This window comes from Triticum aestivum, chromosome 1B (assembly GCF_018294505.1).
Source record: "Triticum aestivum cultivar Chinese Spring chromosome 1B, IWGSC CS RefSeq v2.1, whole genome shotgun sequence".
In the NCBI taxonomy this organism is placed as follows: Eukaryota; Viridiplantae; Streptophyta; class Magnoliopsida; order Poales; family Poaceae; genus Triticum; species Triticum aestivum.
In genome coordinates, this window is record NC_057795.1 from 380,083,522 (window position 1) to 380,097,149 (window position 13,628).

Below are 13,628 nucleotides of genomic sequence, written 5' to 3' on the forward strand. Positions count from 1 at the left end.
AGTTTCTGCAAGAAAACTGCACCAAAATAAAACACTAAAACTGTTACTCAACAGTTCGCAAATGCTAATCCTAGCTCGCGAACGGTCGCAAGCTAGAGGGTTCCTAATTTTAACTAGATCGGCAACGCGCCTTGGCGCGAGGGTGCTGATCCAACCGATATGATCAAGCAGTGAAAGATCAAACAGATATGATGCAGTAGTAGGAACGCAAGTTTTGCACGTGTAACAAAACAACTTAATCAAAGAAGTGCTACTTGCCGAACCCCAACTCCCGCATGTGCGTGTCTATCATGATGGAAATATATCAAGGAATTAATCAAAAAAAGTTCAATGATCAAATATCTGATATAACCCTTTTTCGATCAACATCTGATATTACTCAATGTATCTCAGGATGGAAATATATCTGATATTACTCACATAGGTGATGGTAGATACTAACAACAGTAAACACTCTGTAAAATATCTAAAAAATGGCCCTATCTAAGCAAGGTTCGGTGTGGTAGAAATCAAAATCAGGCCATAGTATTAGTCCCAGATAACTGATGTACACCGTTTTTCACACTGCATAATAGTAAACTACATGGTTGAGTATTAGATATATAACTTTGTCCACACACCTTCATCCAATTTGCTTGATATATAACTTTGTCCATATATAACTTTGTCCACACTCCATTTGATTTGGTTGCATGTTGCAACGCATGTTGCCTTACCGGCGTCGACGCCGATGCCCGACTGCTCTTGGAGGCGTCAACAGTGGTTTCAAGGCTGAGGGTGAGGAAGAAGGGCTGGTCGCCGGCTCCATTTTGCATCTGCAGAACCCAAGAACTAAAGATCAACCAAATGATGTGCAGTGAAGGCTATACGTGGTTGAATGAGTTTGCATCAGGAAACATGTCAGCTCAAATGAGAACTTCCACAAGAAAAATGCTCTCGGTGATAGCGTTTGTTTATCACTGCAGATAAAACTGGTTATATAGTGCAGTCCTCTGTTTATGTACATGCCATGCCAGACTACTATGCATGAAATTTATACTGAGACATGGCTGCTAATCTTTCTAGTTTATATATTCAATTGACTTTCTAAAATAATTACACCAATTCACATACACGCATGGTCATTGAATTTGACAATCACTTAAGTTTACAGTATATGGCTCTTGCGAGTGCCCTATTTGTTGATTGTTATTTTTTCTTAATTAGTTCACCACAAGACGATACATTTGTTCAGTTGTTCTAACTATAAAAAGATTATCTCGTGAATAGGTGAAGAAAACAAATACTTATTGAACAACATGATATGACAATAAAGGGCAACCTGGTGCATGTAGCTCCCGCTTGCGCAGGGTCCAGGGAAGGGTCCGACCACTTTGGGTCTATAGTACGCAGCCTTTCCCTACATTTCTGTAAGAGGCTGTTTCCAGGACTTGAACCCATGACCTCATGGTCACAAGGCAGCAGCTTTACCACTGCGCCAAGGCTCCCCTTCAACAACATGATATGACAATGATGCAAAGAAAATCATTATTCATATGAATCGTTTAAATAACTCGATCAATATAATCACACATGATTAATAGGAAAGAACCGCATCAATGTTGGCCAGGGACAGGGTAATGTCCTGTCAGAGATGCTTTTAGCTGGTTGACACCCTGCATAAGATGATGCTTCTCGCTGCAACGAAACAAAGGAAATCTCAACACAAAGGAACATACTGCTCCTCTTCGAAAAGTAGTAAGAAAAGGAGAAGCAGGATATACTCACCCCTGATACAAGGACTCCTCTTCTGTGTGGGGTAGGGTTCTATACCCGAAAGTTGATGGTGGTTGTCATAGCCAAAATACAAGCACAATCGACAGTAATCACCTCCCGGGGAGCAGGAATTTTCTGCATTACTAACAAAGGTAAAGAGCAAAAGCTCCCAAAGTTATGACCCTGTCGAATTTACCAAAGTTGCAATATTTTGCTAGTGCCAAAACAAAATTAGCATCAGACAACAGGTTTCATGCTTGCGTGAAATAAAATCATGATTTGGTGCTCCCAGAAATCTAGCTGGTAACAGTTTAACACAAAATACTGCAATTATACTGAATCAGATGTTGTACTAACACAAAAAAAGGCAAGGATAAGCTAAACCACCAAGCAAAGCCAAGTTCATTAAGAACATGCGCTGATAGACACCCAAAACATATCATTTAAGAATCAAACAGGAAGCAAAATGTAACTCTTTTAAACATGCAAGATCTACTTACACTGCCATGAAATGACTACAAATTGTACACATATTTGTTTGTATTGCAACAGGGTGCAGTGCCAGGGTGCCAGGCCGAAATCCAAAACAATATGGTAGTGCAATAGGGACGGACAGAAAACCACAGTTGCACCCATACGTGGGTTGTAGCTCGTGTAGTGTGCGTAGTTTGCATCAGGCACCTATTGGACAAACATTTTCCATTTTTCAGACTTCACAAGAGTTTGGTGCACCGCTAATTCATAAAATGGAAGAAACCAAGTCAGCAGTTTAGCTCATGACATAACAGAACTACCAGCAAGTTACAGACACTTAACTACTGACAACACCGTAGAGATATATGATTCCACCATTATATTAAAAAATAAACTTGAAGTCCCTACATGTTATTAGGTTGAGCTAATCCTTGAACAGGAACGCCATCATATTAATCAATAAAGCTAAATAAAGGCAAAAAAACCAAATTAGCGGATCTTCTACGCATATCCACTGCTATATATTCAAATAACACTAATCGGAAAGCAATGATGTAGCTTTACAGGACCAACCAGTAGCTAAGAAATCAGGGGCTAAAAGATTATCTTGTCTAAGAGCTAGTACATACTACAGAATGAATACTGCAGTAAGAATTGATAGAACACTTGAACATTAGACTTGGTAAGCCACAACCCATGCCGAAAAGATAAATATTAAATTAGAAACTGTACATGGAAAGGCATAAATAAAGGAATGAAAAAAGAAAAGCACCTGTAATAGGACTGTAGACAAAAATCATAACTATCGAGACAACCACAACAACGACAGATCCCAGCAGTCCGACAGTCAAGAGCATGAGCAGACGACAACCATCAACAAAAAAATGTTGGATCCAACAGCAAACCCTAACCCATCCCTACACAGAGCAAAAGCAATAGAACAATAAAATGCCTAGATGTGCAGCAGGACATCCAACAGATGCATATAGTAACAACTCACAACAAACATTCTATTAGTTGTCAGGCTCAAAGGTTCTAAACATGTCTTATATATTCTAAACCTTTACCTGCTATGATCCACCATATGGTGCTGCAAATACTAAAAAAACATATTAATAAATGATTTGTACATCACGATTACTACGTAACTACTAAATTCTTAAATTTGTCTCCATTTCTAATTAGAATACGATACTACTCTGATATACCTCCTGGTTGTGATGATACTGAAAACTAAACTAAAGCAGAAGAAGCCAAATAATAAAACCATGGTGATTACCATAGGGAGAAGGCACTTCGACCCTGTAATCTTAAATATTGGGATGAAGAGGCTAAACTAAAGTATTGCTGCGTAATTAGTTGCCACCAAGAAGAGGCTAAATCACACAGCCCTAACGAAACCATGTTCCGGCCGCAATCAGATCAAGCAATCTCTAACAAAGAATGTACGCAAGCAGCACCATGACGGGAAAAAGTGTAATTAATCTCTCTAGGGTTGCTATAGCTGCTACTCTGCCTCTGTTTTCAGCAAATGGAGCTAAGAATGGAAAATGGAAAACAGGAGGCAAAGTTTGTCGACAAGTAAGAGATTGACTAATATCCTTCTTAACCTTCATTGGCATCTTTTTCATCCTTGGAACCAGTACTTGATCAGTACTTTCATCTTTGACATAATCTGGGCCATCTATTTCAAACACGAAACCATAAGTAGAACCGTCAATCATCCCCAACTTGCAGCTCAACTTAATCCCATCACTTAGATTAGCAGCATGTAGTGAGGCGCCAAGAACAATTGCTTCATCAACATCAAGGTGCTTATCTAGCTCACTCCATCCCAGGAATTCCTGCAGCTTAGCCTGGAACAGAGGAATACAAATGTGCCTCGTGAGTCAAAAAGTGACAAATAATAAAAACAATGAGATTCAAGATAATAATAAATGGTACAGATAGATAAGACATGTAACTCTATTCCATAAGTAAATGAAGTCCTCCGTATGACTAACAGCAGTTTATAAACTCCGTGCCAAATACTGAATTCCGTTCACGATGAAACCTTCTTACGTGAGAAAAGGTGTAACAAGAAGCAGGCAGTCGCATGCACCCAAGTTCTAAAATCAGTTTAGTTTATATGAGCATACACAGAAAGTTTCAGAAATTCAACAATGCAACAGTCCTGCATTCCATTACAGCCCCTCAATGGCAAGTCAAGTATAAGTCTTGAATGAGGGAGTAATAATCACCTGCAGTTTCGGTACCCTGGTAGCTCCACCAATTAGCTCTACAGCATATACGTCACCAATTTTCATGCCTGATTGCGTAAGCACATCTTTGATTGGAGACAGAGCCTGCTCCCATAAATCTGCACAAAGCTCTTCAAATTGTTCACGTGTTATGGTGCTCCTGTAACAAACAGTAGGTAAAACCTTACTGTTGCAGTATACAAATGCATAACACTACTGTTGCAGTCGGTCAGCATGTAAAACCTTGATTTTTTTCCTAACCATGATTTAGGATTAAAGGTGCACTCTATGCTGAAAAAAACTGAGGGAAAGCTGAAAGCATGAGCTGGGGTAAAAGATCAATAATCACAGAACAAAGCAGTAAGGAATAAGGACATCAATGGCCAATGGGCTACAGAAAATACCAACAATGACAAGTTAAAAAGCCGGTATAATCTTGCAAGTTCCACATAATCATGAATATGCAATGAAAATGGATGCAGAACTTCAATGTAGTAGAAACTATCCACAAGAGATATGCAAAAGCAGTACCAAAACAAATTTCATTCAATTGATACTGCATCTACGCACATTAAAGGAGACAAAGAAATCAACTTGATCTATCAAAGGTCAGACCATTTGGCAAATATGAAATAATAGGGCCTGTCATCCATGCTACTCCAGATTATGTTTGGTTACAAGCAAGAGGTTCATGTGTTCAGAATCGATCCAGGACATAAGATGGATCTTTTAAGTTCCATATAAACGGTCATCCGAAGATTATGCATGTACCAAAGGACACACCTGAAATCGATATCATTATATAGAGATTCAACTGAGATTGGAGGAGGGGTATATGCGCTCAGAATTTCTTTGGTGCGCTTGACTTGCTTCTTCAACTTAGCCATTGCTTTAGGAGACTGACGGATGTCTGCTTATTAAATTGATCTACGGAATAATTTACCAAACACATTTCCATTTCAAGGCCTCCCAGTTTGGAGTTCCATCTGACATCCTTAACCTGCAGAGGAATTAGCTAAAAGCATTAGCACTAGATGCCTATTCGAGATAGCGGCTAAAATTTCATGTTTTTTTCAGTACAGTCATCTAGCATGTGAAAGCAGTAGTAACAACTTTTTCTTCAGAGATCTTACAAACAGACATATGAGTTGAAGCAGAACTGGACAGCTAAAGGAGCTGGACAGGTGGGAATTTTACCTGGAACTGGTTGACAGACACCATCTTCCCGAACTCCTTGGCGCTGTAGGACGAACTGCTGCGCGGCCCGGGCGTGTTCGTTGACGAGCGCCAGGACGTTGAACCCGGCGAGCTGGGACGCTTGCGTGAGGGCCTGGCGCTCGGCCTGGCCGAAATAGGGCGGCACGGCGACAACGGCGCCGCGCACGGAAGGCCAACGTGCGCGTCGGCAATCCCCGAGGCATAGTGGAGCACCATGGCGACGGTCTCCTCGACGATGTGGTTTGTTATTCAGTTAATTTGCTTGTCTCACTGGTTAATATGGATATAGGGAGGGTTATTTTATACCTTGGTGGATCCACGAGAGGAAGTGAAGACATCATCGATGCCGACGAACTGCAGCACCTTCTTGGGGACGCGGGCGGCCACGATTCCAGACCCCCAGCGGGCTTGGCGTGGATGATGGCGCCGCGGATGGCCGTGGCCGCCTCCTTGGCGCACTTGACGTTGAGGTCGACGTGGCCGTTGCCGTCGCCGCCGCCGACGAAAGTCTTGAAGCGGGTGCGCTGGCCGACGCGCGTCTGCTTCTGCACGGGGGTGATCTTCATCACCTCGTCCTTGAGCAGGAGCAGCTGCGGCGGCGAGCCGTGCTCCTCCTGCTGAGGACCGAGAGGGCGGGGAGGAGGAGACGACGCGACGGCGCGGCAGGGAGCGGAGGCTGGTGGCTAGGGTTAGGGTTTGAAGAGGAGAGAGAGAGAAAGATAGAGGTGAGGTGGGAGGAAGAGGAGAGGGGTGGCGCGGGGTCGTGGATAGGTGCCCGGGCGAGCGGCGATGGCGGCGGCGGCCGGCGGCGGCGGGGCAGGGAGGGGCGCGGGAGGGAGAGAGAGAGAGAGGCGGGCGCGGGAGGGGGAGAAGGAGGCGAGCGGGCTGGAGGGGGAGGGGAACGACGGTCTCTACGGCCTCGCCCCTGCCTGCGCTATAGGATCTTTTCCCAGCCAAGTGAAATGACAAGAATGCCCTCGGCGGGGCAGTGTAATTATGCGCGGTGGCACGGCCGGGCGGGAAACAGCTCATAGGGAAAATATCGAACGGTTGGAGACGACCGGGTAAATATCCGACGGCCCACAACGACCGAGCCCGAGATCCAACGGCCAGAACGCAATCAAGAAAACGATCGGACGGCCGAGAAGCTCTAATCGCTGAGGAGCCTCCTGCATCCACTCCTCTCTTATTTCTGGATATATGACCTTGGCCTTCTCGCAAAAAGAAAGAAAGAAAAGGAAAGGAATGCAAATTTCGTTCGATTCACACACATGGCTTGGTTTTCTGTTACAGAGACAGGACTGTCCCGACGACGATAACTGAATCATCAGGGTGGAGGAACAAGAACGAAGTCAAGAATGGCCAGCAGCCTGCAGGTCGCCTAGAGCAGGGACCTTGTCACCTCGTAGGCGAGGAAGCAGGCGCCGTTGGCCGGGACGCTGCGCGCCATGGCCGGTCCGAACCCCCTGTACAGACCCCTGGCCCCGTCGGCGGCGAGGATCTTCTTGAACGCGTCCATGGAGCCCGAGTACTTTGGGTTCTTGAAGTCGTCCACCTGGAGCTTGCTCTTCACCACGTCGGTCGGGTACACGGATCCCCAGAACGCCGCGCCGGCGACCCCGCCGGCGAGGATCAGGGAGCCCCTGCCCAGCCCCGACGTGTCCTGCCCGCCGGCAATGAACTGCTTCGTGGCCTCGTAGACGCCGAACATGAGCGCGTTGCCGGGGATCTCGCGCGCCATTGTGGGGACGAGGCCCTTGAAGAGGCCCCGCACGCCGCCCTCCGACCGCAGCACGTGCCTCGCCACGTCCAGCGGCCCGCCATACTTCACCGCGGCAGCGGCCGTGGCGGTCACGGTGGCGGCCGCGCCGCCCGCGGGAGCAGCGGCGGCGGCAGGAGCGGCGGTGGCAAGCGCGCTCTGCGCCTGCAGCCTGCACTTGATGAGCTCGGTGGGGCAGGCGAGGAAGGAGACGGCGACGCCGGCCCCGGCGCCGGCGACGACCTGCTGGCCGACGGTGAGCGCGGCGCCGGGCTCGGAGCGCAGCAGGGCCTCCATCTGGCCCCTGACGGTGAAGAGCACGGCGTTGAAGGCGGCGACGGTGGCGAGCGGGGCGCCCATGCCCTTGTACAGGCCCCGGGGGCCCTCGGCCGAGATGGTCTGCTTGACGGCGTCCATGGCGCCGGCGAACTTGGGCGGCTGGCCGGGCGGCGGCGTGGGCTGGCTCTGCAGCTTCACCTTGATGGTGTCGAACGGGTGGCCGACGACCAGCTGCGCCGCGCCGCCCACCGTGCCGGCGGCCAGGTCCTTGGCCACGTCCCCCATCTGCTCCCACAGCGATTTGGGTTGGGATGGATCCCGGTTAGTTTCGTCGCTGCTTTGCTTTGCTTTGCTGATTTGTTTAAGTTTGGAGATAATAAGACATGAAAATCGAGCATCAACAGCCTGTCAATGTTCGCATCCTATACGGTACGATACCGTTTGACGGGATACGATCCTGTCAAACCACAAAGACCAGTAGCGCCATCCTGGCAACCTTGCAGCATCGACACAAATCTCTATGCGAAAACCGCTGGCGAGAGCGAAACCACAGAAGCACGACAGTAAACTACTCCGTGTAAGTTTAAAAAATAAACTTCTCTGTATCCCCTGTCCCCCAAAAGCTGCTGTCAAACTGTGGCTTTGGCACTTTTAAATCAAATTCGGGTGGGCAATCTCTCCCCTAACGATCATTCAAAAAAAAAATCCGAGAATATATAAACACAGACGCCCAACAAGTTTCAACCCTATCATCACAATCCTGACACATACGCAGTCAGCACAGCAATGCAACATGACAGCCTGTCTCAACTCTCAAGTCTCAACTAGATCAACAAAGCTTTGGATTTGTTTGTGCCTCAAGAAGGACAAGGCACATTCAGCAAGAACTTGAAAAGACCATCGCATCCGATGAATCTGAAGGCGCGGGCATTCACAGGAGGAAATGGAAGAGAATTACCTTGACTCCGAGGCGAAATGGAGCTGGACTCAATCCGCCCTTCCACCCAGAACAAAGATGAGAAGAGAACACACCACTACCCAGCGGCAAAAAAATACAGGCCAGGAAGAAGGGAGAGGTGGTTCAGATGCCAAGCAAGCCCAGAACCACCCACCCACCCCCTCACCAGACGCTGCAACCAAACAAAACCACAAAGGCGCACCCACATCGCCGTCAGACAATCGCTCCCTCACCATTGGATCGCCGTCGGATGGCCAATCCACTCCCAGCCAACCATTACCACAAGCCAAATCACCAACTACTACACTTGCTCACTCCAAACGTGACACACGCACAGGACAGGTAAAGCTCAACCTTTATTTCATCAACAATCCCGCCATTGCTGCCAGTCTATGCAAGGTTTTCGGAAACAACGTCGCAGTAAAGAAGAATTGTTTGCCATGGTCCTCAATTCTGTCTCAGTTGCTCTGTGTAATGCCGCATCGGAGAAGAGACGGAGGCCGCGCTGGGACCTTTGCGGATCAGCCCAAGGCCGATCGCGTGATCTCATAGGCCACGAAGGTGGCGGCGTTTGCCGGGACACTGCGTGCCATGGCGGGGCCGAACCCCTTGTACAGGCCCTTCACCCCGTCGGCCGCGACGATCTTCTTGAGAGCGTCGATCGACCCCGAGTACCTTGGCTTCTTGTAGTCGTCCACCTGGATCACGCTCTTCACGACGTCGGTTGGGTACACCGTGAGCCACAGAGCTCCTCCGGCGAGGCCCCCGGCAAGGATGAGAGAGCCCTGGCCGAGGCCTGACGTGTCCTGACCGCCGGCCATGTACTGCTTGACGGCCTCGTAGACGCCGAACATTATAGCGTTGCCGGGGATCTCACGGCCCATTGTTGGGACAATGCCCTTGAACAGACCTTTGACGCCAGCGTCCCTCATGACATGCCTCGCCACATCCATTGGCCCTTTGGGTAGCGCCACGCGGGAGACAGCACCTGCTTCAGCTAAAGAGCTCTGGGCCTGCAACCTGCATACCAGCAAATAACTCAGCAGCTGTAGTATGGTATGTCTTGCACCTCTCTTCAATAACACATATGAAAATACAAAAAAAAAAAGACTATATATATTCTTTGGATGCGCGCCAGTCAAACAAAATCAAGTGCAGCACTCCATCACTCCCAAATGTAGTGTAAGTCATCATCTATCCAAGATGAGTTTTGCAAAGGTATAATCACAACACAAATAAGGTACAGAGTTTGTTTGTAGTTAATCGACACCATAATTCAGCTTTTTTTAGCTATGCAGTCTTATGTCTTAGACCTCTCTTCTTCAATAACACATATGAAAATACAAAAACGACTATATACATTCTTTGGATGCGCCCATTGCCAGCCAAACAAAATCAAGTGCAGAACTGCAACAGCTCTATCCAAGATGAGCTTGCAAAGGGGATAATCCAAATGCTAATAAGGTACAGAGATTGTTTGTAGTTGACAGACACATAAATCAGTTTCTTTTAGCTATGCAGTCTTATTGCATTTGCCTTAAGAGCACTAGGAAATGAATCCTTCAGAGGATTTTTCAGTGACCCTAGAATCGACAGAAGCAACGCACTGCAGCAATGAATCACATGGTGGGGGGAAGTCAGATAAACTGTGATACAGAGGAATGCATACTGTAGACCCAAACGTTAATTGCCAGGGACTTACTTCCTACTGACTAGAGACACGGTTCAGTTTTTCAGCTATGCACCAATGCCTATATATGAAATTTAACTGATCAGAGTCAGGTGCTTTCTTTCCATAACCCTATACTACCTTTATCACGAATTACTTGTCGCAGAAATGGATGTATCTAGAACTAAAAATACGTCTAGATACATTCATTTCTGCGGCAAGTAATTCTAGACGGAGGGAGTAGTTCATTAACCCATAGTGGCAATGCGTTGACATAATGCAAGATAAACACGCTGAACTTTGATACTCCCTCCGTAAACTAATATAAGGCGTTTAGATCACTACTTTAGTAATCTAAACGCTCTTATATTTCTTTACGGAGGGAGTACAATGGAATGCATGGCAAGGAAGTACATAGCATGAATGACATCTAGTGAATGCAGAAAAGGGCAACTTCAGAGAAAAATGAATATCATGACTTTAGCGCAACATGAATGACATCTGGTGTGTGCAGAAAAGGGCAACTTCAGAGAATGATGAATATCATGACTATATCGTATAAATTATAATCTCGCCTACAAAACCTCCAAACTTCATCAAATGATGTGGAGATTAGATCAGATGATGAAAGTACATTAAATGAAAATTGGCACGGTGCAACTTTGGTTACCTGCACTTGATCAGCTCGGTTGGGCATGCCAGGAAGGAGACCGCAAGCCCAGCACCAGCACCAGCGACGACCTGCTGCTTTACCGTTAATGGCGCCCCGGGCTCCGATCTCAAGAGAGTCTCCATCTGGCCCCTCACAGTGAACAGGAGAGCGTTGAAGGCTGCAACAGTAGCGAGAGGAGCCCCCATTCCCTTGTACAATCCCCTGGGCCCTTCAGCCGCAACCGTTTGCTTGACAGCATCAAAGGCGCCGGCATACTTAAGAAGCTGGCCTGGAGCAGGGCTGGGCTGGCTCTGGAGCTTGACCTTGATGGTGTCAAATGGGTGCCCAACAACCAGATTGGCGATCCCTCCGACGGTTCCGGCTGTCAAGTCCTTGGCAATGTCCCCCATCTGCTGAATACAATGCAATCAAATTACATGATCCTGTATTCAATCATGATTCATTATTTTCTTTGCCCCATGTGAGAAGGATTTGGGAGCATATTTCTTTTTAGGATAGTTGGTTGATCACACATGTAATGTACTAGGATACAACAATGAGTAAAACATACTGATAATAATTTGAATGATGTCATAGGTTGATAAGTAATCAGAGTCATCGAGCCATTCTTTTAGTTGATTGATCGTCCGAATCGCAGACAGATGCATCAATTAATAGCAGATACGTACTACTCCCTCCGTCCGAAAATACTTGTCATCAAAATGGATGAAAAGGGATGTATCTAGAACTAATATACATCTAGATACATCCCATTTTATTCATTTTGATGATAAGTATTTCCGGACGGAGGGAGTACATCTTTATTCCTGCATACGCAGTGAAGTGTTTGTATATCTAACTGAAAAACAAAACAAAACAGAGAGGGCTTGCATCTATCAGGGCGGGGCACAGTTGGGGTTCGTTCAATAGAACCCCCAAAATTTCTCTGAAAATAATCTTGCCCCCGAGAACTAAGCCCAGCGTATAGGATCAACTCGGACCGAACGCTGCGCGCTCCAGAAGAAGAACGACCTAGCGGAACCAGGGACGCACGGAAGGGTAGCGCGTGGCATCGGGAACGGAGTGGATCAGCGGGCCACCGCCGCCGGCAAACGGACCGGCGGCGAAGAGCACGGGGACGACGAGCGAGCGGGGCCACGATTCCTCAATGCCACGGCGAGGGAAGAGCGGCAGGAACCGTTGGCAAATCCGTCCGATCACGGCGTGGAAAACGAGGAAGGCGGCGTCGCTTACCGCGAGAAGGAGGAGAGATCACCGCAACCCGGCCTCTCCGTCTCCTCGCCGTCGGAGAGGAGGAGCGAGTGAGGAGTGGCTGGATTGGAACAATGGGATTCGGAATCGCGGGGCTGCTGCTTTTGGAGTCGGGGTTTATTCAGTCGAGCTGGGGCAGGCGGGGCCAGGGCACGGAATTCCGGGTCTGTCTGGCTGGGTTGGTGGCTCCCTCCCATTTCCTTTCCTTTCTAGTAGCGCTCTGCACGTATCCCATCGGCGATACGATGCGGTGTGGCGAAAGGAGGGGGGACACGCACGCTGCCGTTACACGGAGATCAATCAGTCAATCAGCCGAGATCTGATCCGGGAAGGACGAAAACAGAAGCCACGACGAGGTCGCTCGCTCGCTCGCAGTGCTGCACGTGTTCTCACGACGATTCTCATTGGATAGATTGGCACATGGAGACGGTGACAAGCGTGCATGGGCTGCGGATTCAGGGATCGCTCGTGCTGCCACAGGTGCGTAGGTACCTACCCTTTGCGGAGCAGTACTAGCAAATTGCGGTGCGTACTACGGAATTTGGGTTTCTCGTACCGCAATTTTTGCGGTGTTTCATCAAGTGCCAAACAATGCATAATTCCACGAAGCACGCTCCAATTGCTACACAAACGCGCGCAGTACGTACCAAATTTCAGGATCAAGCTCTGAAAACCACCACGCGAGGCTGCCAGAGAACCGTGCGGCCGGCCGGCCTGACTGCGAAGCTGACAAAAGTGAGGCCGGCCGCATTGCGGTTGGTGCGATGGAAAATGGTGTCCACATTCGTCGCATACCAATTCGATCCTGACCACTGAGATGCGAGCTCCTACTGGCCTGGAGACCTATATCTCCCCCCCTGACGGCAGAACTGATCCCCACCCCCCTAGGGTTCGCCACCATCCCCCCCGTCGCCGCCATGGCAATCTAAATTTAGTCTGGATTCGGTGTGATCTGTTCGTCTCTGGTAATTTCTCGGCTGACGATTGTTTCCCTGCTGGTCCTTCCGATCATCTGTTTGAACCCAAGCAGTTTAGCTTCTCGCGTGATTTCTGGGCGAGGAAGACTGGCAAAATTCCTTTCGCTACGATAGCTAGGAAGATGGCTGGATCTGGTCAAATCAGGCCAAAGGGGGGACGGAGTGGAGGCGGCCGTGGTCGCAATGATGTTGCCCGGCCTCCGGTCCCTCCTCCTGCACCTCCTCCAGTGACTGCGCCGCCGCTGCGTGCTTCTGCGCCAAATCCAAACCCCGCTACCATTCAGCAAGGACCGCCTCTGTCGATCTTCGCCAAGCCCCCTATCATCCCTATCGGGTCAAGCTCTGTGAATATGATGCACCCAGCTTTGGGTCAGG

At 48.2% G+C, this 13,628-nt stretch overlaps 2 protein-coding genes across 3 annotated transcripts; both read right to left on the reverse strand.

Moving 5' to 3' along the window:
- Positions 1-343: 343 nt before the first annotated feature.
- Positions 344-8,867, reverse strand: LOC123125742 (mitochondrial carnitine/acylcarnitine carrier-like protein). Its single transcript, XM_044546210.1, has 9 exons — positions 8,684-8,867; positions 5,994-8,010; positions 5,667-5,912; positions 5,253-5,469; positions 4,470-4,588; positions 2,256-4,085; positions 1,768-1,898; positions 1,322-1,677; positions 344-815 (listed from the first exon to the last, which is right to left on the reverse strand). Exon 2 carries the CDS (start codon positions 8,008-8,010, stop codon positions 7,069-7,071), a length of 942 nt encoding a protein of 313 aa, XP_044402145.1. The 5' UTR covers positions 8,684-8,867; the 3' UTR covers positions 344-815; positions 1,322-1,677; positions 1,768-1,898; positions 2,256-4,085; positions 4,470-4,588; positions 5,253-5,469; positions 5,667-5,912; positions 5,994-7,068.
- Positions 8,868-9,019: 152 nt separating this feature from the next.
- Positions 9,020-12,482, reverse strand: LOC123125752 (mitochondrial carnitine/acylcarnitine carrier-like protein). Of its 2 annotated transcripts, none has more exons than XM_044546215.1 (3): positions 12,259-12,482; positions 11,023-11,414; positions 9,020-9,703 (listed from the first exon to the last, which is right to left on the reverse strand). In XM_044546215.1, the coding sequence occupies exons 2-3, from the start codon at positions 11,412-11,414 to the stop codon at positions 9,205-9,207; spliced, it is 891 nt and encodes a 296-aa protein (XP_044402150.1). In that variant the 5' UTR covers positions 12,259-12,482; the 3' UTR covers positions 9,020-9,204. The 2 variants fall into 2 exon arrangements, with proteins under 2 accessions (XP_044402150.1, XP_044402156.1); XM_044546221.1 differs by having other exon boundaries at positions 11,023-11,417; positions 12,259-12,463.
- Positions 12,483-13,628: the final 1,146 nt, after the last annotated feature.